Raw genomic sequence first — 26,505 nt, 5'->3', positions numbered from 1 at the left:
CTTTTTATGAAACATTGAAGGATTTTTAATCAATATTATATGTAAGCAAATAAATCACTAACATTCTATACAATTATATTATATATACCACTTTTTAACCATCTTTCCCGTGACATTTTTTTTTATAATCTCGAACCCACAAAGTGAAACTAATGATGTAAACACGTGAAACATTCCCTAGGATTTTAACTTGCCGGCTTCAACATGGTTAAGGAGCAATTTAGGGAAGCAGACGTCGCAAAGAAAATGTAATGTATATAGTTATGCAGAAGTATCATTTAAACAACTTTGGTATTGTTAATTATTTGTATTTAAAGCATTGATAAAATGTAACGTTATGGTTACATTAAGTTTTTAAATCTAAAGTTAACCTGTATAAACAGTCAAGGCATGTTGATATAATAAAATTATAGTTTTATGAACAATAAGTACACTGCATGCTTGAGAATTACAACGTTTTCAGGTGTAACATCAAATTCAAAATCTCTTCTGATGTAAACCCTTTTATGACTTATTCTTGTAATGGCACGGAAAATTCATTGCACAATGTAAATTTTTTGATGTACAGAAGCCATGTTACGTTCGGCTTGCTCAACTCCCATCAAATGCAACAACTCTCGCACCTGCATGTGGTCAGTAAAAACCTGTATAGCCAGGATGGGGGTCGTAAGCCAGTACCCTTTGGAGCCCTGGATCATAAAATGGTATAATTTCTGTTATTTGTGATTGCTCTTTAATCAAGACATATCTCATTTTCTTTTCATTTGATTCCTATATACTTTGAACGAAACTTCCTAGACATTCCCAAGACAAGACTAGTATAGATATATATGCAAATCATCAAAATTATACATCTACTGACCTGTTCTCCAAGCCATCATATACATGTATCATATATTTTTGATAAGTATAAAGATAGATAATCATGTGTCTGTTCCTGATTTTAGACACACAATTTTAAACCAAAATAAGTCTCATTTTACAATTGTAGGGAACCAGTGACAAAGAAAATAGCTGTGAGACATGTGGCAAGGGATTGGCTGACTGCACTGGTCACTATGGTTACATAGACCTGGAGTTGCCATGCTTTCACATAGGATATTTTAGAGCTACTATTCAGCTTCTTCAAATGATTTGCAAGGTACATCTTCTGATCCAGATGTACAATATCCTATCATTACCTGCCCACACTATGAATTAATCATTTATTGATGCAAATTTTGTATTTTGGTGGCATGCATCATTGACTTGGAAAATAATTTTGCATTGTAGACTTGCAGTCAAGCACTTTTAAGTCCTGACCAGAAGAAAACTTTCATGGAGAATGTGAAGAAACCACTGACTTATCTACAAAGAAAAGTTCTAAAGAAGAAAATCTATGACAAATGCAGAAAGATGTCTGTCTGTGTGTCTTGTGGTGCATATAATGGTGTGTACAACCTTTCAGACATCTAGATTAGAAATGATAGCTGTTAAGCCCTGTCATTCATTTAAAAAAAAAATACTCTAAGCAAATCTAAAGCCTTTTAGCAGAATATTGAGGACATATGGTGCAAGAAAAACGCTGTCTTGTTTGTTTTTCAGTGAAAACATTTTCGTATAAAAGATATATATGTAAGATTTTACAGAAAGAAGAGAGTGAAGGGATTCTGACAATACATGTATACAAGTATGTAAAAGGGTTTTGTGGGAAAGAGATAGATATACATGTGTATGTTTTGATTTGTTAATTACACAGGAATGGTGAAAAAATGTGGTCTGTTGAAAATAATTCATGACAAATATAAACAGCGAAAGGGTACCGACCCAGTGATAGAGGAGTTTATGGGGTCGTTCGAGGCGGCCATGGAACACAACAAAGACTTAGAACCTCTGCTGAGTAAAACGCAGGTCAGTTTAAAATCTCTCCTACTCTACAGGTTTGAAAACAGCATGATTAATTATAGTGTGACAAATTCTGCATTAATATCAAGGATAAAAAAGAGAAAAGTTTCCACATATCACACAAGTTGATTCTTAGTAGAAAAATACCTCTTGTGATCAATTCAAAATGCATGATGTACACGTAAATTATATATTAGCAGAATTTTTTCACTTGGTAATTTTATCAACTGAAAGAAGTCATGGTAATTGGCAGTTGAAGAATCTATCTTTCAAAAACCAATAGACTTAGCTAATTTTGGTATTATTATAGGAGGTTCTGAATCCCATCAAAGTGCAACAGATTTTCCTACAGATCCCGGAGGAGGTAAGACATAAAAGTGTCCTTAAGTTTGTATATTTTGCCACAAAAAAAAAACTCCAAAATTTTTTACCAATGTCAAATTTTAAACAGAACACATCCTTTTCTCCAAATGCACAATAAAACCCTGCTGCAAAACCACAAAAGCGGAAAAACAGCTTTCAAATGATAGACACTAAGTTACCTTGTAATTGATGTTTTAAACTGATAATTTTAAGATTCATAGTCTTAATTGTTGATGCTTTGACTCCCTGCAGGAGATTCCACTATTGATGATGAACCCTGAAGTCGGAAGTCCGAAAGACCTGATACTGACCCGAATTCTAGTACCACCCATCTGTATTCGACCCTCTGTTGTCTCAGATCTCAAAGCAGGAACGTATGTAGCATTCCTTCAGTGGTTAAATGCGTGCAATTGACTGTATGGGGATTTTGATGTAAAACAGAATCAACCTCATTTTTGCCTTTTCAGGAACGAGGATGACATCACTATGAAGATGACTGAGATCATGTTTTTGAATGATGTCATTCAAAAGCACAAAGCTACAGGTGCCAAAATGTCCATGATTATGGTAAGGTCTAAAATTATAAGAATTTTTTTTACCATACAGCGGTATCAAGTCAAATGTGATCTTTATTTCATTTTGTCATACTTTTGTTAATTTGAAACCTTGAAAGGAAAAATTTTAAATAATACACTGTATCTAAGTATTCAGAGGTTAATAGGTAAAACTGTATTATGAGTATATTCTTGTTTTGTAGGTGTTACCCAGGGAGATCATGAATTTGTACTGGTAAAATATGTTCTATTATAATAGGTTACTTTTGACATTTACTGTTTCTTTCACAGGAAGATTGGGACTACCTGCAGCTACAAGTGGCACTCTTGTACAACAGTGAAACTTCAGGGATACCCTTACATATGCAGGTACTTTTGTATTACATGTAATGATTTGAGGCAAACAGATTCATGTATGAAGATTAATACAATTATATATTGCTCATTATATATGTAGTCAATTGACATTTCTAGACAAAGAGTTTTTGTTTGCTTATTGTATGTTTTATTTTCATATTGAATGTTTTGCATGACGTTTAAGTTGGGAGATGATGATGAAACAGAATGGCCATACAAACCATGAGGTTATACTTGTGCATATAGATATGCATATAGATATAACTGAATAGATAAACACATACAAGAATACAACAAAATTTATTTTAGCCAAAGAAAATGACAAGAGGGTTTGTGCAAAGGTTGAAAGGTAAACAGGGTCGTTTCCGTGGAAACCTGTCTGGAAAGAGAGTTGATTTCTCTGGAAGAACTGTCATTTCACCTGACCCTAACATGAGGATTGATCAGGTGTGTAAATATTATTTCCTTTTATCCAAGCTTTAACATGTTTTTTTATGTTATTTTATAAATTAAAGTATATCATCATTTTTTAGCTCACCTGAGCTGAAAGCTCAAGTGAGCTATTCTGATCACATTTTGTCTGTCGTCCGTCTGTCCGTCTGTCCGTCCGTCTGTCTGTCTGTCTGTCTGTCCATCCGTCTGTCCGTCTGTCCGTAAACTTTTCACATTTTCAACATCTTCTCAAGAACTACTAGGCCAATTTCAACCAAACTTGGCACAAATCATCCTTAGGCAAAGGGGATTCAAAGTTGTGAAAATTAAGGGCCACACCCGTTTTCAAGGGGAGATAATTAGAAATTAATGAAAAATTTCGAGTATTTTTCAAAAATCTTCTTCTCAAGAACCAGAAAGCCAGGAAAGCTGAAACTTGTGTGGAAGCATCCTCAGGTAGTGTAGATTCAAAGTTGTGAAATTCATGACCCCCGGGGCTAGGGTGGGACCACAATGGGGGGTCGAAGTTTTACATAGGAATATATAGAGTAAATCTTTAAAAATCTTCTTCTCAGAAACTAAACAGTCAGGAAAGCTGAAACTTGTGTGGAAGCATCCTCAGGTAGTGTAGATTCAAAGTTGTGAAATTCATGATCCCCGGGGCTAGGGTGGGGCCACAATGGGGGGTCGAAGTTTTACATAGGAATATATAGGGTAAATCTTTAAAAATCTTCTTCTCAGAAACTAAACAGCCAGGAAAGCTGAAACTTGTGTTGAAGCATCCTCAGGTAGTGTAGATTCAAAGTTGTGAAATTCATGACCCCCGGGGCTAGGGTGGGGCCACAATGGGGGGTTTGAAGTTTTACATAGGAATATATAGAGTAAATCTTTAAAAATCTTCTTCTCAGAAACTAAACAGCCAGGAAAGCTGAAACTTGTGTGGAAGCATCCTCAGGTAGTGTAGATTCAAAGTTGTGAAATTCATGACCCCCGGGGGTAGGGTGGGGCCACAATGGGGGGTCGAAGTTTTACATAGGAATATATAGCGTAAATCTTTAAAAATCCTCTTCTCAGAAACTAAACAGCCAGGAAAGCTGAAACTTGTGTGGAAGCATCATCAGGTAGTGTAGATTCAAAGTTGTGAAATTCATGACCCCCGGGGGTAGGGTGGGGCCACAATGGGGGGTCGAAGTTTTACATAGGAATATATAGCGTAAATCTTTAAAAATCCTCTTCTCAGAAACTAAACAGCCAGGAAAGCTGAAACTTGTGTGGAAGCATCCTCAGGTAGTGTAGATTCAAAGTTGAGAAATTCATGACCCCCGGGGCTAGGGTGGGGCCACAATGGGGGGTCGAAAGTTTACATAGGAAAATATAGAGTAAATCTTTAAAAATCTTCTTCTCAGAAACTAATCAGCCAGGAAAGCTGAAACTTGTGTGGAAGCATCCTCAGGTAGTGTAGATTCAAAGTTGTGAAAATCATGATCCCTTGGGGTAGGGTGAGGCCACATGGGGGGGTGTTAAAATTTTTCATAGAAGTATATAGAGTAAATCTTTAAAAATCTTCTTCTCAGAAACTAATCAGCAAGATGATTCTTTATAATTGTTAAGACTTTGGCTCCAGGACAATTCTTTGGCCTCACAAGAAGGTTCAGAGTTTGATGCAGCTAAATATCCCATATATAAACAATTGTAAAGGATCTTTTTGAGAACTGCAATACTCAACATATGATTTGACTATAAAATTGAATCAGGCAGCTATTTTTTATTAGACTCTTTTTGTATTACTGTATTGAGTTTTTGCCCTTGATTTATTGATTCTTGATTATTTTAATTAATGCATCCACTGTTAACCAATTATTGTGATGATTATTTTTATACAATAATGAATATTCAATGTATATAAGTTGTTCTGCATAAGTAGTTTTGGGTAAGGCCGGATTAGTTTGTTTATTCTTGATTTCCAATTTTTAGATACTATGAATTATTTTTAGGTCGGCACATATATAGGGACAGTGCCTATTTCATTACGATTATTGACTGTTTGGGGTTAAACTTGAACAGGTATGGATAGATTGAGTGGGTGGACACCCCTGCACTATCTAATTTTCGTGGTTTCTAACCTATGATACAGAGTGTGCGGTCATTCCTGCCCTGTATCGCATTAATACAAGTGTGCGGTCATACCTGCTTGTGGTGGTTGGGGCGGAGCACTAGTGTATGGTCATCCCTGCTGGTGTTCTGGCCTTTCTGGCGCAAGTGTGCGGCACTCCCTGCTTGCGTTAGGTTGAGCTGTTGGCGCAAGTGTGCGGTTATCCCTACTTGTGTTAACATTGGTACCTGTTGAGTTGTTTATCCCTACTTGCGTTAACGTTGGTACCTGTTGAGTTGTGTAGGTGTGCGGTCATCCCTGCCTCCGTAATGTTGAGTCCCTATATATGTGCAGAAGCGGTGATTAAAGTCTGCTCTTGTAAATATTGGCAGCAATCAGGGCTATCCGAGTTCCAAGGGGGAAAAATGAATTTTATTTATACAGGATCTACATGTATTATTGTACATTATCCAGATTGTTTGTATTATGACTCCATTAAGCTGACTTTATCATACCTATTGTTCCTCAGGTGAGCGATGTGGCCCATGGGCCTCTTGTTTTAAACATGATATCTTTTATGCTATTGTCTGTGTATACAGTTAAGATGTATGTTCATGGACATGCACATCAAATATTGAAGAAAGAGCAATGAATATTTCACTGAATAAGCTTTCCTTTACATGAAGGTTGCAGTTCCTGTACATGTGGCCAAAGTTTTGACCTATCCTGAACGTGTCAACAAGGCCAATATCAAACTGATGAGGAAACTGGTCAAGAACGGGTGTGACACTCACCCAGGGGCAAACTTCATACAACAGAGAGACAACAACATGAAAAGGTTCATCTAAATTCCAAACATTATGTACATGTACACATAAACTTGATTAGTCCGAAATATCTGACGTTTTCCTGGCTTTTTTAATGACTTTGATATATTACTCGCCAGGAAAACATCAGAAACAGTGCCATTACGAACACTGGAAATTCGCCGCCTCCAGTTATCTTTGCTTCGATTTATAACGAGTTGAATGAAATGTTTCACTCACAACTAATTAATGAAATGATAATTTTACTGCTCACTAATATTGCTTTTATGGGTCTCTACATCTCATAAACAGGCTGTTGAACACATTCTAATGAATGGTTCATATTTGTTTTGATTTCGTGCATTTTTAAAATCTTGCAAGAAAATCGATCAATAACACTTTTGTTAATCAGACTCAAAATGTACAGTAAAATTATATTTTAAGCTATATTATAGAGTTTAGATATTTATCTATTTAAAATCTAGTCTATAATGCTGCTTCAAGTTGGAGGCGGCAAATTTCCAGTTTTTATAATGGCACCGGTTCTGACGTTTTCATGGATAGTAAAATATTAAAATCGTTAAAAAAGCCAGGAAAACGTCAGATATTTGGACTAAAACTTCATTGGAATAGTTTACGTTTTCTATACACTGCTGGGTGGTTTATAAGCATAAACTGTCCAAGTCAGTTTATATTAAGTCTTCAATATAAAGTTATTGATTTCATTTCTTTTTTAAAAAGGTTACTGTAGAATAATACTTGCATGTATCACTCTTATTGGGTTATTTATTCATTATAGGTACTTGAGATATGGCAATAGAGAAAAAATCGCCAAGGAACTAAAGTTTGGTGACATTGTGGAGCGCCACCTTATAGACAACGACATTATCTTGTTCAATCGACAGCCCTCCTTGCATAAACTCAGTATCCAGGCATTCTATGTAAGTGAACTGAATATGATGAATCATTTCAACTTTTCAAAAACAAAAATAAACATCTAATGCTACAGACATTCATATATTTGACGTTATGGTAAACATGTACTTGTGTATGATTGCAGGCCAAAGTGATGCCTCATAGGACTTTCAGATTCAACGAATGCTGTTGCAACCCCTTCAATGCCGATTTTGATGGAGATGAAATGAATCTTCATCTACCCCAGACCGAGGAGGCGAAGGCTGAAGCTATTACTCTAATGGGGGTCAGTAGGTCCTTAACAGTAGAATGCAACAATTTAACATTCTAATTTACCCAACAATAACAACCCCCCTTCCCCTTTCAGATAAATCTTTTTTATACTCTTTGACTTGAATTTTACTGAAATGTTGACCATGCAGATTTTTTACTTGATTTGTTTTGTTTCATGAAGTTTGATATCATTCAGTGAAATGCCTTGATCTCTGCTTCCAGTCCAAGTCAAACATTATAACTCCAAGGAATGGAGAACCTTTGATTGCTGCCATACAAGACTTTATCACAGGTAAGATGCCATGATAGATTTCCTTTTGTCATACTTATATCTTCTTCATATACATGAAGGTACATGTACATGTCTATTGTATACTTATGTTCACATAGCTTTACCATCTACATTTGTACTTACATGTAATTCATTGTTCATGATGTTTCATTAAAAAAGGACAGTTGAAAGACAGTATTGTTACTTTATAGAAAAAAAACCTAATAATACCTTATTTTTGTGATACATGGTACATCCTCCTTATCATCATGTGACATGCAGCAATGGAATCATATGTTGACTTTGTGATGGTTTTTTTACTGACTGTGAATTGATTGTTTCCAGGTGGATACCTGATAACGCAGAAGGACGTGTTCCTGGACAGGGCGCGGGCCTGTCAGCTGATAGCCTCCATGTTGTCTGGCAGGGAGAGAACTCTCAAGATCGACCTACCTCCGCCTGCCATCATTAAGGTATTTCACAAGAAAAGCACACACTTGGTGCATATTCAAACAATGCGAATATGGTACATACAGGTATAAAACAAACAAGTTGATGTACACTAGGCAAGTGTAGAATGTAGAATTATCAGAAAGAGTGGTTGCTTAATTTTTTCGAATTCGCATGGATACCCTCACCTATAATTTTCCATCCTCCACAAATTGTGAAACAATATATTTTTGTAGCAAATAAATGGAATTGATAGAATTGAAATAATACATGTATTGATATACATGTACCTAGTTAATGCATCTGTTGATTTTTGTTGACAGCCCATAAAACTGTGGACAGGGAAGCAGATCTTCAGTGTTCTCCTTCGACCCAATAAAAACTCTCCTGTCAGAGCCAACTTATGGACCAAGGGAAAGAACTACTCCGGAGGAGAGGACCTGTGTATCAATGATTCCTGTGAGTGGATTGATGGTTCATTTTATCAAGTAGAGCTTTTCAGTAATTTTGACTTAAAAGGTACCAGTACTAATTAAGGTCTTCCGTTTCCAACAGAAGACCTTATTGTTTTCGTTCTGTTTCTTTTTCTTCGCTATTTTTCTTTTTTTCCACCAAATTTTGTGCACGCGATTTCTCAAAAATGACTCAACCGATTTTCATTAAACTTTCAGATATGATAGATACTTATCTAATCTTTATACGTAATTTTTTATTTTGATGACGTCATTTCCGTTTTTGATATATTGACGTTTTAGCGATTTTCAGAGGGTTGGCTTGTCCTGGAATCTTCTCCTTAACGATTGAAGATATTGAGTTCAAACTTTCAGGGATTGTAGTCGAAAGATTGTAGATGTGTCTTTAGGCATTCATTTTTGTCTGACTCAAAAGGCTCTGAAGCTCGCCTGGACCTGGAAATTGAGATTTAAAAAACGTCGTTATTTTTTCTGGTTTTCTTTGTTTATCTCTTTTCTGAAAAATATTTTGTTAAAACATTTTATGTACGGTAAAATGTGTTAAGAATTAAATGACCTTTCATTTGATATCAAGAAAAAGGGACTGGCCTCTCAAATTAGGGAACAAAGGGACTCTTAAGTCTTTCATCCGTAGCCCTTTTTTGAGGGATATTTTGTGAAAGGTTTTAGAAGCAAATATGTTTATTTTACAATTATGTATCCAAGCAATGTAATGATGTCATCCTGTGTTATGTAATTATACCCCCCTTCGAAGAAGGGAGGGCATATTACTTTGCTGCTGTCTGTCGGTCGGTCGGTCTGTCGGTCCACCAACAGTTTCCGCTCATTTTCTTCGCAGAGGATGAACATATTGAAATTAAATTTGGTATACAGGTTGATCATGATAATATCTAAGTCAAGTTCGATTTTGGGTACAATCTAGCTATTTTCGACAGAGTTATGGCTCTTGGACTAAGAAAAATTCTAGTTTTTTGCAGTTTCCGCTCATTTTCTTAGCAGAGGATGAACATATTGAAATGAAATTTGGTATACAGGTTTATCATGATAATATCTAGGTCAAATTCGATATTGGGTACAATCGAGCCGTTTTCGACAGAGTTATGGCCCTTGGACTTAGAAAAATTCTAGTTTTTTGCAGTTTCCGCTCAATTTCTTCGCAGAGGATGAACATATTGAAATGAAACTTGGTATACAGGTTGATCATGATAATATCTAAGTCAAGTTCGATTTTGGGTACAATCTAGCCATTTTCGACAGAGTTATGGCTCTTGGACTAAGAAAAATTCTAGTTTTTTGCAGTTTCCGCTCATTTTCTTCGCAGAGGATGAACATATTGAAATTAAATTTGGTATGCATATTTATCATGATAATATTTAGGTCAAGTTCGATATTGGGTATGATCGAGCAATTTTGGACAGAGTTATGGCCCTTGGACGTAGAAAAATTCCAGTTATTTGCAGTTTCCACTCATTTTCTTAGCAGAGGATAAACATATTGAAATTAAATTTGGTATGCAGATTTATCATGATAATATTTAGGTCAAGTTCGATAACAGGTATGATCAAGCAATTTTAAACAGAGTCTCTTGGACATAGAAAATTCCAGTTATTTGCAGTTTCTGCTCATTTTCTTCGCAGATGGTGCACATATGGATATGAAATTTGATATACAGATTTATCTAAATAATATCTGGAATAAGGTCAAGTTTGATTTTGGGTATGATAGAGCAATTTTCGACAGAGTTATGGCCCTTGAACTTAGAAAAATACCAGTTATTTGCAGTTTACATTCATTTTCTTTGTGGATGTTTCCAAGGGAGGGGGGCATAAATGTTTCACAAACATCTCTTGTTTAGGGTTTTTAGGGGCCAAAAGTCACCCATAACTCAAAAAGGAAAAATATTTTGAAATGCAGTATAGAAGAAAAGATGCCCAAAATGATATCCTATATAATATGCAATCTTCAAAATTTCGTTAAACGGCCCCAATAAGGCGATAAGGGACCGGCCCCTAAAACATTCTTTCTCAGATATCTCAAGAATGGTAACGAATTTCTAAACAATTGTTGAACAAAATGTCTTTTTAAATAAATGACCTTTCATTTGATACCAAGAAAAAGGGGGTGGTCCCTAATATTAGGGACCTAGAGGGCTCTAAAGTCTTTTTCCTTTAGCTCTTTACCGAGGAATATTTCGTAATCGATTATAGAAGCAAATATGTTTATCTAACAGTTATGTAGCTTAACAGTATAATGATATTCTCATGTGTTACGTAATTGGGGAATTTTAGGGGTCAAAAGTCCTTAACTTGGATCACATGTATCTCAAAAAGGAAAATATTTTGAATTGCAGTGTAAAAGAAAAGATGCTCAAAATAATGTACTTAACAACATGCAACCTTAAAAATTTGGTTCAGTGGCCCCAATTAGGAAATAATTTTTAAGGGACCGGCCCCTTAAACGTTTTTCACAGATAACTCAAGAACAGTGACGAATTTCTAAACACTTGTTGAACAAAGTTCTTACACCTAAAACAAAATAGTATCTGGCCCTTAAATTGTAGACCCTCCTTTCCTGTTTTAAATCATTTTAGCTGTTTTATAGCAAAATTAAGATCGAACATAGATCTCAAGTTCTAAAATCAGACGGAAGACCTCCTCGTTGCTCGCAACGAGATCGTGTCTAGTTAAATATATTATTGTGTACTGGCATATTCAATTTGCTGAAAGAAAAAAATCATTGCATTTTATGCTAAAGAACTATATATGATAAGGGCCAAAAATGGCCCCCTTGCCAATATTGATGATTTTTTCCCTGTAGGTAGAGTTAGTGGTAATATGTTTATATATACATAGTTTGTCTTGTTAACATGACCTTCAAGGTCATTTTAAGGTCACCAATTGTCTTAAGGTAACGGGATGCATCAAATTACACTTCTTGGTCCATTTTTCTTTTTTTGAACCTATTTTCAAAACAAAACAATTTTGCTGTAAAATATATCTGCAGGTGATAAGCTTTATTTAAAATTCATTCATTGATATAAATATATTTAGCATTTTATCCGATTTGATATTTTTGAAACAGCGTAGCACCATTCCTGACTAGTTTTAATGAGCCAGCATGTCATGACGTCATTATTAAAGAGTAAAATCAGATCATATTTACATGTAAAAAAAAAATCAATCATTATTAAAATGTTTTCTTTTTTTAAAATAAATATCATTGAAAAATTATTTTTGTTCACATTATTTTTAACTTGAACATAAATTAAATTGATCGGAGTATATATATAAGGATATGAAATAGCTTTGGCACGAGGAAACTTGACACCGTCTGGTTCATGTAAACATGGTAAAGGCTGCAGCTTATCAACTTACAATTGAGGTACATGTATAAGCTAAGTATGTAAACTCAACAGCTTAAACAGATAAAAAGTGTTTACTTTCTTCGATATCAGAGTGTTGTGCAGCCAAAATGATTTTTATTTATTAAGTGGAATGAATAAGTTGATCGATGTCCAACACGAGTCTACTTTCACTTTACCATGTTTACATACGAACTGTAGTATTGTTAGCACTTGAAAAAAAAAAGAGACCAAAAACCAAATAGATTTTTACTCTGACATCACCAGAAATAATACCCAATTTTTTGTGATGCCCTGGTGATTCAAGGAGAACTTTTATTCATTTTAACAACATCAGGAAATCCCCCCTTTAATACTGATAAAGAATTTCTCCAAGAAATGTGTTTCTAATATATATAATATCTATGCGCAATATTGAATTAAGCAATATTCTTTGTTACATTAAAAACAATTATAATTATAAAGTGATGCTGAAATCATTCAAAGCATTTGAAAATTTTTATAAACTTACATGAATACAGTGCATGTTGATTGAGAAATTAACATTTAATTGAATAAAAATGTATTAAATCAGAGGGAGATAAAATCAACCAATTAATGTTTTGTAAATCTTACAGTTAATTATTATCAAGTGATCCTTAATTCATTCAAAACATTTAAAAATAGTTATAAACATACATGTATACAGCACATGTTGATTGAGAAATCAACATTTAAGTAAGAATGTGCATGTATTAAATCATAGGGAGATAAAATCAACTAATTAATGTTTTGTAAATCTTGCAGTTAAAGATTTTTATCAAGTGATGCTTAGTTCATTCAAAACATTTAAGAATAACGAGAAAAGCAATAATTAAACTTATGAACTCAAACTCTCTCCTTCACTTAGATTTTTTAAGTTACAGACAGAAAGTAGCACATTTAGTTGATAATACAATGTCATGAAAGTTTTTTACAAGTTCATTCCTCCTCCATTGTCTGGTCACTTTCAGAATCACTAACACTCACTACTCTATGTCTAGCATCATCAATGTTTGTTGTGTTAATGTCAACACCAGAGTTGTGCTTTGCTTCATGTCTTTCATACCCAAGGTACCACAGGGCGCTGGCAATGTGGGCGCAGCAGCCAACCACTCTGGCCCCAACTTTACAAGTGCAATACCATCCACTGATCTGCTCCGGTGTGTACTGTATCCACAGTGTATGTGAGACTGACTGGGAATGTCTTGATTGAATTTTCAATTTAATCAAAGAGTCACTTTCCTTGTGCACCATCAGCTGAAATGTTCCATCTTCATCCAAATGTTCTTTCACATAAAATGGGGCTTGGTGAATCTGGTAAACACCCATTGTAATGTTTCTTAAGTCTTCTAAAGACAAGGATGGAAAGTTGCAAAGATTTTGTGAATCAACAAGTGAAAATGTGCTCCTTGTTCTCAGTAAGTTTTTTGTTGTCAGCAACTCAAGCAGTTGATTTGGTTGCTTAGCTTTATTCAGCATTTCATTCGCCCATTTAACATCCTCCTCAGTGTTAATAGCAATAGGGGGTCTGTATTTGTTGCACAAGGAGCAGGTGATGCGAACAAAGTCACCAATAGATGGAACGAGGGTGTTTGGCAACACCTTGTCCAAGAGCTTCCACTTCTTAATTCTACCATTAACAGCCTCCACAATCCACCTCACTTTGGTAATCATTCTACTTAGGTTTGCATCTTCAGTGGAGTGTTGCTTTTCTTTCTTTTTTAAAAAAGGTGGCATTTTTACACTGATGTTGTTTTCCTCTAGAAATTCCACTGCATCTCGAAAGCCGCGATCGACTAGAAAGACATCACCATCTCGAAACCATTGTCTTGAGTCTTCATTACAAGTTAAGAAATGTTTAGTGATAGAAGCATCACTATTCGATCCATCAGCATAATACGGCCCCAGTACCTCTAATATGTATCCATCTGTTCCTACAATCATCATAGGTTTTAGAAGGGATCTGTTTTTGTGAGTACTGTAAGTGCGTCTTTGAAACTGGTAGTCACAGCTTTTCTGTATATATATATACGTTCCATCTAGTACTACGACTGCATTGCTGTCATCTTCTCTGAAGAGTGTTTTTGCAGTTTCAGTGCAGTGTAAGGTGGCAAAATCTTCATGTGATAGATGACTGAATCCCAGGTTACTTGGAACGAAACTGGACATTAAACATTGTCTGGTGGTGGTGACAGTTCTCTGAACCTGTGCAGCAGTTAAACCATGTAGCACACCAAGAACTTTGTTTGATAACCCTGTCCTTAGTTTGGTTAGGAAAACTCCTAAACATGTTCTTTTAGAGCGAATTTCTGTGTTTCTGATATCCTCTAAATATGTAACAAGGTCATTAAATTGATCTTTTGTAATTCCAGTTAGTGTTTCATAGTCTTCATCACTTAAGAATGCTGGAATGTCAAAGTTCAACCGGTGACAGTCAGCTCGAAGCATTTTCCTGATATTAGTAAGCAGATTCACAACATCTGAGTGGGAGAACATGTCACTGGTCTTTGCTGCTCTCAGAAGATGAAGTGCATCACTAGAAAAGAAAGTGTTCTCCAAATGTTTGTAGCAGCATCTGCTTTTTGGGTGGATAAAAACGCCGCAATTAATAAACGCCTGGGTTATTGCTGTTGATGGTATGTTAATAATGTGATTGCGTCTTGACGAATCTTTATGACAAATAACACACCATTTGTGGGATCTAGATGCAGCAGGGATATTAAGATGCACTGTTTTTGGACTCGATGGATTCGTTATTTTCGGTTCATAAATAAAGTCAGGATCTGCTAAATCCTCTTCCGGATCTTGTTGAACATGCTGTACATGTGGAAGACTACGATACACTCTTGAAAAACATGATCCACAGATGACATCATCACAATGAGTTTGCCGTCCAAGGCGTTCCTGGATATACCGTTTATATGCCAGCCCAGGTGGAATATGTCGCCTCGAGTTTTCTTTGCATCTTTTAAAACAAAGGCAGCATTGGTATTGTTTTAACTTTGGCATCTGTAAAAGAAAAAGCAATCATTTTTAATAATCAGTTTATGATTTTTTTTAGAAAGAAGTTAAGAGGTGCAGAGATCTTTTTAAATATGAAGAGGGAAAATCTACATACGCATTCTACATGTATTTTGTTTTCCGAATTAAATACTTATAAATTCCAAAACCTGGATGTTGTTAAAACAAATGTAATTTATTTAAAACATGTTCATGTAAAATTAAAATGTGTATGAATTGAGATAATATATATAAGGAGTTAATTCAGCATGCATAGCCTAGCTACTAAAGATACATGTACTGGTACATGTATTATTTTTTCATAAATCCTTTTCACTAATAATGTATATTTTTTCAAACTTATGAACAGTCATTGTTCTACTAATTTAAACTAATTAAAAATTTTAATATAGTTATTGAGAACATCAAAAATATATTATGTAATGATATAAAAATTTTATTAAGAATTTTAATGCTGAAATCTGATGTTCTATATCTAGTTTAAATATATCTAGTTTAAACATGCAAAAAAAAAAAAATCCAATAATAGCTATACTTATTAATACCAAAAAAAAAACATTGGTATGAAATAACCCAGAGTAGTAATTGGTCTGCATTTATTTAATAATTACATGTTTCATAATGTGAGAACATAAACTGAAAAAAAAAATTCCTTCATATAAAAAAAAATATCTGCGGTATGTGAGGCTCGAACACTATACCCCGCGCATTGCAGGCGAGAGACATACCACTACACTACAGTCACTTTGTATCAAACTTGCGGTTCAACGTAGTATATAAAGTTAATATAGAGAATGGAAACTGCCCCGAGAAGTTACGATAGCGGAGCAAAACATGTAAACAGATATTTCAGGACATGAGGGATAATTATTATGGATGATTTTAAATACGGACTCTGTTATGTAATTTTTAAATGTGTAACGTTAAATGATTAGTAATCGATCGTATACAAGGTACAAAAAAATTTTATTTATCGGGGGTCCCGAACGGCATCTTTAAACGCGTACAATGTATGTGCTTGACTGTAAAGCTGTTTCACTTATATTATTTATTATTTAAGCAATTATGTGCGCAGGTGGAAAATTTTACAAATAAAAATTCATAAGCCTCGCACTGTATTCTGCAGATTGACTTATTCGATATAAAATAAATGCAATCAATGGAATTAACTTACCTCTGAATGATCTATTTTTAGAACATGGTACTTTCCGACTTTCAAAGTTGTAGAACAAGTCTCAAACGTACCGAAATAAAAAAAAAGTCAGCGTTGTCTGTCTATTTGGCTACGCAGACGTCAACGTCATCAGAACCGGAAGTAGAATGGCCATAGCAACGACGTTATCCGATATAGTTTTAACAACGTGTATTTAATGAATTCAATATGAGCGCATCTTTGAACAAGATTTTTCTTTCGTCCATAAATGTAAAATAAAATTGTATTCATCATGTTAAATTAGCATTCTTGTTCAAAGCTGCGCTCATACTTAATTCTCTGTTTGAAGTCGAAAAAATGGCAGAAAATTTGCTTGATTTGAAAAACATGATCATTTTGACATCAGTTTTAAGGCAATAAAACGTCATCAAACTAAAAAAAAATTAACTCTTGTAAAGCATCAAGTCAAAGTCTTTGTAATGCCAGTAAAATGAAAATATATTTATTGCAATAAAATTTTATGAAAACGGGGGGCAAATATGCACTTCTATCATATATAGTTCTTTAATTCATATTATTACCAGATAGTTAAATTTACCTTTTAATTTGTACATAAAATTTTTATTATATTAATTTGTGTGTGATTTTAGTTGTGGTGATTCGGAACAGTGAACTTTTGTGTGGCGCCATGGACAAAGGAACCCTGGGAGGAGGATCGAAGAACAACATCTTTTACGTGATACTCAGGGATTTTGGAGAGCAAGAGGCAGCAGACGCCTTGTCTAGACTGGCCAGGCTTTGTCCTGCTTATCTCAGTGAGTTTTCTGCTATGGATGGTTTGAAAAAAAAATACCATCAATGCAGTTGATGTAGTTAAATGCAGAGTATAACAAATTATTTGGACAGTGCATTCAGAAACACAGAAAAATTAAACTATTTAATGGACATGTATTTTACAGAGGTCTTTATCATTGGTACATGTACTACTTTTTATCACCTATTTACGTGTAAATTTACTTACTTAGAATGAGTCATTTTTTGACATTAGGCCACAGAGGATTTTCCATCGGCATAGGGGACGTAACTCCTGGTGCAGGGCTCATCAAAGCTAAAAACAATCTCCTGGAGGATGGGTACAAATATTGATGTCTCGAATCAGTTTTTTAAAATAAATATTGTAGACTTCAAGTGAATAATGAGTGCATAAGGGGATAACTTTTTAAAATTATTTGTGGAATAAATAATAAATGCGAACGAATTTACATGTATACTATAAATAAATATGACAGTGGAGTTCATGTTAATGCATTTGATTCCAGATACACTAAATGTGATAGCTTTATCAGGGACTTGGAAGAGGGCAAACTCCAGACACAGCCAGGGTGTTCAGAGGAGGAAACTTTAGAGGTAAAGAAAAACTCAACCAGAACTGCATGTACAATATAAATGTATGAAAGGAAACTCTACCATAACCCCAGTGTGATATGAGACAAATGCATAAAAAATAGCACTTTTATACAGGATATTCATGCACTACGTGTATATACTTGCATCTTTAATGAGTTTAAGGTACAAAAAATGTCTCAACTTTGTTTGGTGCGTACAGTGTGATGGGATGATTTTTGCTTGCTTAATAAGATTATTAATTTGTAACAATATGAATTTGGGGAAATTTGAGTACATGTATATTTAGAATACCAACTGAATAAATGCATATGTTCATGTATTGTGGACTATATGTACAAAGTAATTTGTTCAATGTTTACATCAACGTGTTGTTTATTATAGGCCATGATTCTGCGAGAACTCTCTGTTATCCGTGACCACGCTGGTAAAGCCTGTCTCCGGGAGTTACACAAGAGTAACAGCCCCCTGAACATGGCCATTTGTGGATCTAAAGGTACCAAAAGTTAAAAAGAAGGCTGCTTATTATTGATTCGTACAAAACTTTTCATATATATGAATGCAAAAAGAGTTTTGAAATGGAGATGCAAATATTATTAAAAAAAAAAAATTTTTAAGAGCATGTAATATATGATTATGCTGTAGTTATTTAAATATAAAAACTACTGTAATGTACATACATTTGTATATCTGAGAAAAGATACCGTAAGTAAGAGTCTTTTTATCATAACTCAGGTTCCTTCATCAACATCTCTCAGATGATTGCATGTGTTGGACAACAGGCCATCAGTGGCAAAAGAACGCCCAACGGATTTGAAGATCGAGCTCTGCCTCACTTTGAGAAATTCTGTAATTCTTCTAGTTTCATGCTATTCTTTTATATAAAATTACTAATTTTTTTATCATCAAGATTTAGTAAATTGAATGTAATTTACTTTTTGTTTCATTGCCATTGTGAAACACAAACATTATTGAATTTTGTGGTTGCCTATACTCAATATATGTATGAACCTTATTCGTGATATTTAGCCAAAGATCCTGCAGCACGTGGTTTTGTGGAGAACAGTTTCTACAGTGGTCTGACCCCCACAGAGTTCTTCTTTCACACTATGGCGGGGAGGGAGGGGCTGGTAGACACTGCAGTGAAGACGGCGGAGACTGGGTACATGCAACGTCGGCTCGTCAAGGTAAGCTCTGGGTGAACGGACAGACGTGGAGATTAGGGAGGGCAAACAAAATTATATTCAGAGAAATAATTTAATAAATTGTAACTATCTTTTTGGAAGAAGCGATTTTTGTCTGAAAGAAAAGTTAGTCAAATGGAGAGACAAGAATCTACTTGAATCAAGATAATAAAAAGCCAAGCAGAGAGTGAGAGAAAATATTTAGTTACATGGACATGTTTATATATGCACTGCTTTTAATTAATGCAAGTTGAACCTTTCACCTACTGTGGTTTCATCAATATTCCTTGAATACCAATTTTCGTTGATTTTGTTGTTAAGTTTATCCTTGAAATTAGATATTCATTGAACTGCAATTTTTACTAATGTTTTGTATTGATAGGGTCATTGGCCACGAATTTACGTATCCTTGAAACTGTGATTTTCACTTTATCCACGAAAATTGATACCCTTGAATATTAATGAAACCACAGTATGTTTTTCCACCGTTTTCAGTCTTTAGAAGATTTGTGCTCGCACTATGACCTCACGGTCCGCAGTTCCACCAATGACATTGTGCAGTTTGTGTACGGTGGGGACAGCCTTGACCCTGCTTCCATGGAGGGCAAGGACCAGCCAATTGACTTCAAGCGAGTGTACGATCATATCAAGGTGAGTCCAGGGTGGGTTTTTTTAGTTCACTTGAACAGGCCACACAAATCAGCTTTCTTATCAAAATTTGCCTGGTATCTGTAGTCATTATCAAACATTCAGTCTATCTAAGTCCTTTCCACTTTCATCTTTGGCTAACTTCTGGTATTTCATGGAAATGGATTAAAAAAACCTTTGTCCTTCGTAAGCTAATAAATATTGGATGTCCGTCAGAATTGTAATCAATTGTAATAACAGACAATAGAACAATTATTGTGCTTCAGCTAGCTGTCCATGTAGGAAACATTCCTTTCAGCTGATAATAAAATACAAGCAGTGCAGTGAAACATGCTTATAATATAAAGTTCCAAGGACAGACGATTTTGCTTTGTAAAAAGCGTTATTCGTTATATCCGTCATGTTTACAACATGTCATGAAGTCAACTGGAATGAAAATCACTTCGTTGTTAGCGTCAATTCATTATAGGCGAATTCACTTTAACTGTGTTTTACTGTACACATATATATTTCTTGTAGGCTAACACAAGGAGCAGTTTCAGAGAAGAACCTTCTCTATCGGGGGCCGACCTTAGGGCGTTTGTCAACACCACACTGCAGGAAAACCTCTTCAAGAGCTTCAGTGATGACTTCAAAAAGGACTTGATGTTAGTTACTTCCAGAATGGTTTTAATCTTTGCAAAATACATGTACTGTTAACATTGACATTTCTGCATGTGCTTTTATAATAACAAATCGAATATGAAAAGAGTAGATTGGAAGTCTAATTTCGAAAAAGTGATTATGAAAGGTGTTTCTTTTGGAATATACATGTATGTCTCAGATCATCATCCACATGTACATATACACTTACTTGATGATCAATTTCAGAAATTTTATTGATGATGTCGGCTCAGAGATTGATAAAACAAGACAGAAATTTGGTATCATGAATGCACAGCGAACTGAACTACCCCCAGGTGAGTTCAGTGTGTTATATGATTCATGTATTGTAAATCTTTTGACCATAAAGTCACGTTCAGTTACATGGCTGCTTAACTTTTCATTCTAATGCTCTTTTTTTTTTTGCAGTCCTCTTTGAGTTGAACAGAATAACAACATCACAAGCAAAGCAGTTTCTGAATATTTGCAGGGACAAGTTCATGAGGTCACAGATAGAACCAGGTACACATAGTCTAATACAAGTATAAAGTCTATATACACCACTTACATGTACATGTATATCAATGCACTGCCAGATTTATTTTTCACTTGTATTATTTATTCAATGATGTTAAATAGAAGCAAAGGACTTATTCAAATTATATAGACTATACTTCTGTACATACCAGCTAGAACAAAGAGATCTTCGATTTAGCTATTCATTTAAAGGCCATTTTTTGGTTGGACTACAGTGGCATTAAGTACAACATGTTCATTAAGCCATGCACATTAGGTTTGTAATTGTATGGTATTTTGTAGCTTGCTACAGTAATGGAGGGGTTTTATTTCATTATTTAGGAACGGCAGTAGGAGCTGTGTGTGCACAGAGTATTGGAGAACCAGGAACTCAGATGACCCTCAAAACCTTCCATTTTGCTGGAGTGGCATCCATGAGTATCCTTCAAAAATGTTACTGCTTATTCCCTTATTGTCATTGATCACATGTTTTCCCTGTTGGTAAAAATTATTTATTTACTCTTGTCTATAAAAAATGATTTTCTCAGAAACTGCCTCTAGCTATCAAGAAATGTTTTGGGATTTTTGTATGAGACCATTTGAAGGTCAATTGACGGGGTCAAAGTAAAGACAGAAGAGTTTGGTTTATAGCAATTTGAAAGAATTTGTTTTAAAACATTTTCACATGGGTATATGTGGGTGTACAAATGCTTGTTTTTGATCCTTGACAAAATGTTAAGACATCACCCAGGGTGTACCAAGAATCAAAGAGATTATTAACGCCTCCAAGAACATCAGCACCCCCATTATAACCGCTGAGCTTATGGTGGACAGTGACCCAGAATTTGCCAGAGTAGTTAAAGGGAGAATAGAGAAAACAACCTTAGGAGAGGTACATACAGTTTATTATACATCTGTTTTTTACATGTGCTTGTTTATTTGAATAAAATGAAAATTTATAATCAAGTTGACTGAAACAATGGTATATGTAATAAAAATTTGAGAAGTTTTGATGTACGTAAACTTAAATACGACATGCTGATATTTTAATTATATTAATATTAATTACTGATTCACAGGTATCGGAATACATTGAAGAAGTGTTTCTGCCTGATGATTGCTTTATTCTTGTGAAATTAGATATGGACAGAATTCGACTTCTAAAGGTGTGTGCAAAGAAAACATTTTAATACCCATGATTGTATGAGCATTAATAGGAGTAATTCCAAACTTAAAATTACGCAGCCTGACATATTATATGTAGGTGAAAAAAATTAGAATACAAAGGTGTCATATTTTGTCTAAATTTTCTCAGCAGAGATTCATTGATTATTGTACATGTATGTGTGATCTTTATTTTATGTAGCTTGAGGTGAATGTTGATAGCATTAGGGAGTCCCTCTGTAAATCCAAACTGAGAGTCAAACCCCAGGTATGTGACCGTCACCGGATTAGAACTTGAACATTTCAGTTTATCATCAAAGAAATTTTCATTACTCCATATATATCTTTAAAAAGTTTCAAATCCTAACTGTTTTTAAGATACTTGACGTATGAAATATTGACTTTGTATTTGATTTTAAAAGAATCTTTGATGTTTATGTTAAGTTTTGACTCTGATGCAGGACATCCAGATCCACAGCTCGGCAGTGCTGAGTGTAAGGCCGAGAGAAACCTCCAAGAGTTCCCTGTATTATGTCCTCCAGATGCTGAAGAAGGAGCTCCCCTCTGTCATGATCAAGGTACACCAGCTACAAGCTTCAGGTTTATTTCATGCAGTCTTGAAATTGAGTAAGCTGCTCTTTTGATTTTTGAATGATTATTGAAGATTAAGATACGAGTTTTCTAGAGAGAAAAAAATCAAACAAACTAAAATTAAAGTGGTCTGTACTGACCATATGAATTGAATATATGATAGTACATGTATTCAATTTTATATGCTTATATCAGGGAATTCAAAATGTAACACGAGCAGTCATTCACATCGATGAGAAGAAGGGCGAAACTTACAAGCTTCTGGTAGAGGGAGACAACTTACTGGCTGTCATGGCAACACCAGGTTGGTTTTAAATTTAAAAATAATAATTACTGAGGAATCATTAAAATTTATGGTGGCTCAATTTTCATGGTTTTCGTGGGTAACTCTTACCACGGAATTACATCCCCACGAATAAGCAAAAACTCCACATCCCATGAAAATAGGCCCCCACAAATTTAAATGATTCCACATTTAGTTATTGATTCAAAATGTGTAAGTATAAAATTGCAAGGTACATGTATAACAGATAAAAAACAATGCTTGAGGTTTACTCTGTATGTTTTAGGTATCAAGGGTACACATGCCTTTTCAAACAACACGTTTGCCATGGAGAGGACATTGGGAATCGAGGCAGCACGTACAACTATTATGAATGAAGTCAACTACACCATGTCCAGTCACGGAATGAGTATCGACATACGTCATGTCATGTTGCTGGCCGATTTAATGACATTTAAGGTAATATGGTAGTTATTTAAGAATGATAAGTTCATGTTTAAATAGAAATTAGCAAAATTATTTTAAAATAATTTTTCTTGTTAGTTAGTGGTATGAGGACAACCTAAAAATCTGCCACTTTTTGAATGGGTGTATTCCCGTTTTGCACACATTTGATAATTGGGTATAGAACAATAGGTGGGATTTGTGTTGTGATAGCAATTATAGTCTGCTTTCAAAGATTTTACCTGGATTTTAACTTGTGTTCTATCATTCATTCATCAGCGTCATGAAACAAGAAGAATATATATATTTTGTTGTCTTTTAGTCTAAACACTAATAACTATCACCATTTTTTCATTTGATAAAATAAAGATCAAATTAATATTTTTAGTCTTAAATTTCTGCTCACTGATAAGAAAGATAAGGATGAGATGATTTGACTTTTACATTTTTGCCCATTTACTTTAAATATAAAACTCGATGAATTGAGGAAAAATTGATGGTCCCAAGCCAATTGGAAGCTGACTCAGTGGATAATTATATGATAAAGGGGAAAAATCGATGTTTAAAATTAAATTCAAGAACACGGATGTCAATTAATATGTAAATGTGCTTTTTTGCAAGTTATATTGTAACATAAAACAAATATAAATATCAGTTGCGAGTAGATATGTTTTATTTATTAGGGCCCCGCAAGGATTTGCGGGTGCCCTATAGTAATCACTCTGTCCGTCCGTCCTTCTGTCCGTCCGTCTGTCACTCTTCCGTCCACAAATTTCCTGTTTTTTTCTAATAACTTTTTTTATGGTTGCCCAATCAAGTTCAAATTTGGTATGGTAGTTCAGTAGGCAGAAATACATATTTTGATGCTAAGTTTGGTTCTCTATGTCTTCTGGTTTGGAGCTGGGGTGGTGGGGTAGATTCCTAACTATGCATAAGAAGAATGGGCAAAGAGAGATAACTGCTGAGAATGAATGGGCAAAGAGAGATAACTGCTGAGAATGTAACCATTGTATACATGGAAGGCTGTGCAATATTTGTCCTTTGGGATTAATTAACCTTCCACAGGAAGAAAATCCTAAGCTTTATCTTTATCTGTCACATTGAGATTAATTACTGCACTGCCTGTGTCTGCAAATGAACTTTGTTTTGAAGTTAAGGTCAATTTTGAATGATGTGTAGTATTGTGTACATTCTTTGAAATATGGATTTAAAATATAATATTCATATTTTATTTTGGTTAAAATACCATACACAATGATGTATAATAATTTTATTGAATAGAGGCAAAGCCTAGGTATCAGTGCATTGGTAACAATTCTTTGTTTTTTCTAACAAATTTTATTTCATCCCATGTTAACCCACTTTATCCCGTGGATATGACTCATTGGATATTTTTTTGATATCCCACAGTTGTGACTTTTCAATGGGATTTGCCTAGGCATAATGAAGTAAAATAATGTAGAGTTTTATAAACAGTGTAAACATTGATTGCGGTGTATAAAACATGGGATAAATAGAATCTCATGATTTGTAGTATAATATGATTTTTATCCAACTTGTGTGTTTTATCCCCTCACTAAGGCTCAAGAAAAAAACACTTTAATTGTTGGATGAAAATCATATCCAACTACAAATCACGAGATCCTATACATTCCAGTTCTTTACATCTTCTGCCAGGCATTTCTTTTTCATCATTGTTAATATAAAGAGGATGGAATTCAAAGTTTTTTTCACTTCTCTATATTAATTGTCATAGCGGGGCCCTTCCTGACTGGTCAGTTTTCTAGTTTCATTGTCAATTGCCCTTACAGGAACTATGATATAGACTATAGCAATTAAGCAGTTATCTCACTTGGTCAAATTCCCGTTTCGCACACATTTTTTCGATACCTAATTTTCAAATGTGTGCAAAATGGGAACAAACCTTTGAATGGTCTACATTCAAGACAGGAATAATTCTTCAGGAAAATATTTATTTAATAAAAACATGTTCATATAATGGAAGATTCCATTGTTTTAAATTATAAACCAGTGTCCTAAAGATCTGGTTTACTGCTAATTTGTAAATGAATGGATTTATCTATTCATGTACACTATGCACACAATATGATACCTGTATCGCATGTACGTACTGAACATGTACCATAATGCCTGTATTAAATGTTTTATAATACAAAGCATTGTAATGATACATGTACTAAAAGTCCGCTCTTTGTTCACAGGGTGAAGTATTAGGAATCACACGCTTTGGACTGGCAAAGATGAAGGAAAGTGTTCTTATGTTGGCATCGGTAAGAAATTCATAATTCTTCATCTTAAATTCCGGTATCAGTATTTACATGAAGGGAAAATTATTTAACTTATTTATAAGGGGCATGGTCACGATTTTGGTCAAATTCCATTTTTCTGTTTTATTATTCACAATGTTTTAGAAATGTATTTCTAATAATCAAATGAAATCTGAGAGTCAGTCGTAGAGTTATAAGCAAGATAAAGGGCTCACAAATCTTTGTCATGTAAACAAGGCTCATGCCCTGTTTTTGTTTACATAGGTTCAATATGCCTGTTAAAAATCTTTTTCAAGCTGATTTCTCTATCTTCTAATTCTTTTTAAGCATAAATAGATAGTTTCTAACATTTAACACATTCATTATAGGTCAAAAACTGGAACTTTCACTTCAACATTCAAAATGTAAACAAAAGCTTTGTTTACAAAGCAAAGAATTGCAAGCTCAGTAATTCGCTTATAACTCAACGAATGACACTCAAATTTTGGTTGCCTGTTGAAAATGCCTTACTGAAGCATTGTAAACATTAAAATCGAAAAGATAATTTTTTACCAAAATCGTGACCATGCCCCTTTAAGACATTTTTCCTATCAATTATTGAAGTGGTTTATTTCAGTTTGAAAAGACAGCTGATCACCTGTTTGAGGCTGCATACCATGGACAAAGGGATACTATTAACGGTAGGCCTATAAGATGTACTAAGTATTTTTTATTAAAGGATGCATTTGTATAGCTAGATGATTGTTCAATGTACATATAGAGATTCTGACAAATTCTTTTGTTTGTAGGAGTCAGTGAATGTATAATCATGGGCATTCCGATGGGGATTGGGACAGGACTCTTCAAACTTCTCCACAAATATCCTTTACAGAATTTTTTTTGTATATCAAGTTAGTTAATTCATGTATACTTGTA

The 26,505-nt window shown here is 34.5% G+C and overlaps 2 protein-coding genes across 2 annotated transcripts in view; one reads left to right on the top strand and one right to left on the bottom strand.

Annotated features, from left to right (window-relative positions):
• Positions 1-109: 109 nt before the first annotated feature.
• LOC128167584 (DNA-directed RNA polymerase III subunit RPC1-like) overlaps positions 110-26,505 on the top strand; it is a 27,324-nt gene continuing 928 nt past the window's right edge. Inside the window, exons 1-36 of the mRNA XM_052833381.1 lie at positions 110-248; positions 569-704; positions 992-1,141; positions 1,273-1,429; positions 1,739-1,890; positions 2,195-2,248; positions 2,500-2,621; positions 2,715-2,814; positions 3,093-3,170; positions 3,468-3,605; positions 6,369-6,520; positions 7,288-7,429; positions 7,549-7,689; positions 7,899-7,968; positions 8,293-8,420; positions 8,721-8,856; positions 17,077-17,241; positions 17,475-17,559; positions 17,746-17,833; positions 18,215-18,326; positions 18,566-18,679; positions 18,860-19,017; positions 19,510-19,665; positions 20,182-20,309; positions 20,533-20,621; positions 20,734-20,826; positions 21,163-21,258; positions 21,561-21,712; positions 21,900-21,986; positions 22,187-22,252; positions 22,446-22,562; positions 22,771-22,879; positions 23,145-23,317; positions 25,525-25,593; positions 26,207-26,270; positions 26,379-26,449. Coding sequence (XP_052689341.1) covers positions 205-248; positions 569-704; positions 992-1,141; positions 1,273-1,429; positions 1,739-1,890; positions 2,195-2,248; positions 2,500-2,621; positions 2,715-2,814; positions 3,093-3,170; positions 3,468-3,605; positions 6,369-6,520; positions 7,288-7,429; positions 7,549-7,689; positions 7,899-7,968; positions 8,293-8,420; positions 8,721-8,856; positions 17,077-17,241; positions 17,475-17,559; positions 17,746-17,833; positions 18,215-18,326; positions 18,566-18,679; positions 18,860-19,017; positions 19,510-19,665; positions 20,182-20,309; positions 20,533-20,621; positions 20,734-20,826; positions 21,163-21,258; positions 21,561-21,712; positions 21,900-21,986; positions 22,187-22,252; positions 22,446-22,562; positions 22,771-22,879; positions 23,145-23,317; positions 25,525-25,593; positions 26,207-26,270; positions 26,379-26,449 — 4,092 coding nt within the window. The 5' untranslated portion in view covers positions 110-204. The remainder of the gene's footprint in view (positions 249-568; positions 705-991; positions 1,142-1,272; positions 1,430-1,738; positions 1,891-2,194; positions 2,249-2,499; positions 2,622-2,714; positions 2,815-3,092; positions 3,171-3,467; positions 3,606-6,368; positions 6,521-7,287; positions 7,430-7,548; positions 7,690-7,898; positions 7,969-8,292; positions 8,421-8,720; positions 8,857-17,076; positions 17,242-17,474; positions 17,560-17,745; positions 17,834-18,214; positions 18,327-18,565; positions 18,680-18,859; positions 19,018-19,509; positions 19,666-20,181; positions 20,310-20,532; positions 20,622-20,733; positions 20,827-21,162; positions 21,259-21,560; positions 21,713-21,899; positions 21,987-22,186; positions 22,253-22,445; positions 22,563-22,770; positions 22,880-23,144; positions 23,318-25,524; positions 25,594-26,206; positions 26,271-26,378; positions 26,450-26,505) is intronic.
• Positions 11,626-16,975, bottom strand: LOC128167586 (uncharacterized). The gene has a single exon (XM_052833384.1). It carries the CDS (start codon positions 15,259-15,261, stop codon positions 13,192-13,194), a length of 2,070 nt encoding a protein of 689 aa, XP_052689344.1. The 5' UTR covers positions 15,262-16,975; the 3' UTR covers positions 11,626-13,191.

This window comes from Crassostrea angulata, chromosome 10 (assembly GCF_025612915.1).
Source record: "Crassostrea angulata isolate pt1a10 chromosome 10, ASM2561291v2, whole genome shotgun sequence".
In the NCBI taxonomy this organism is placed as follows: Eukaryota; Metazoa; Mollusca; class Bivalvia; order Ostreida; family Ostreidae; genus Magallana; species Magallana angulata.
This window is presented reverse-complemented; position numbering and strand designations above follow the sequence as displayed.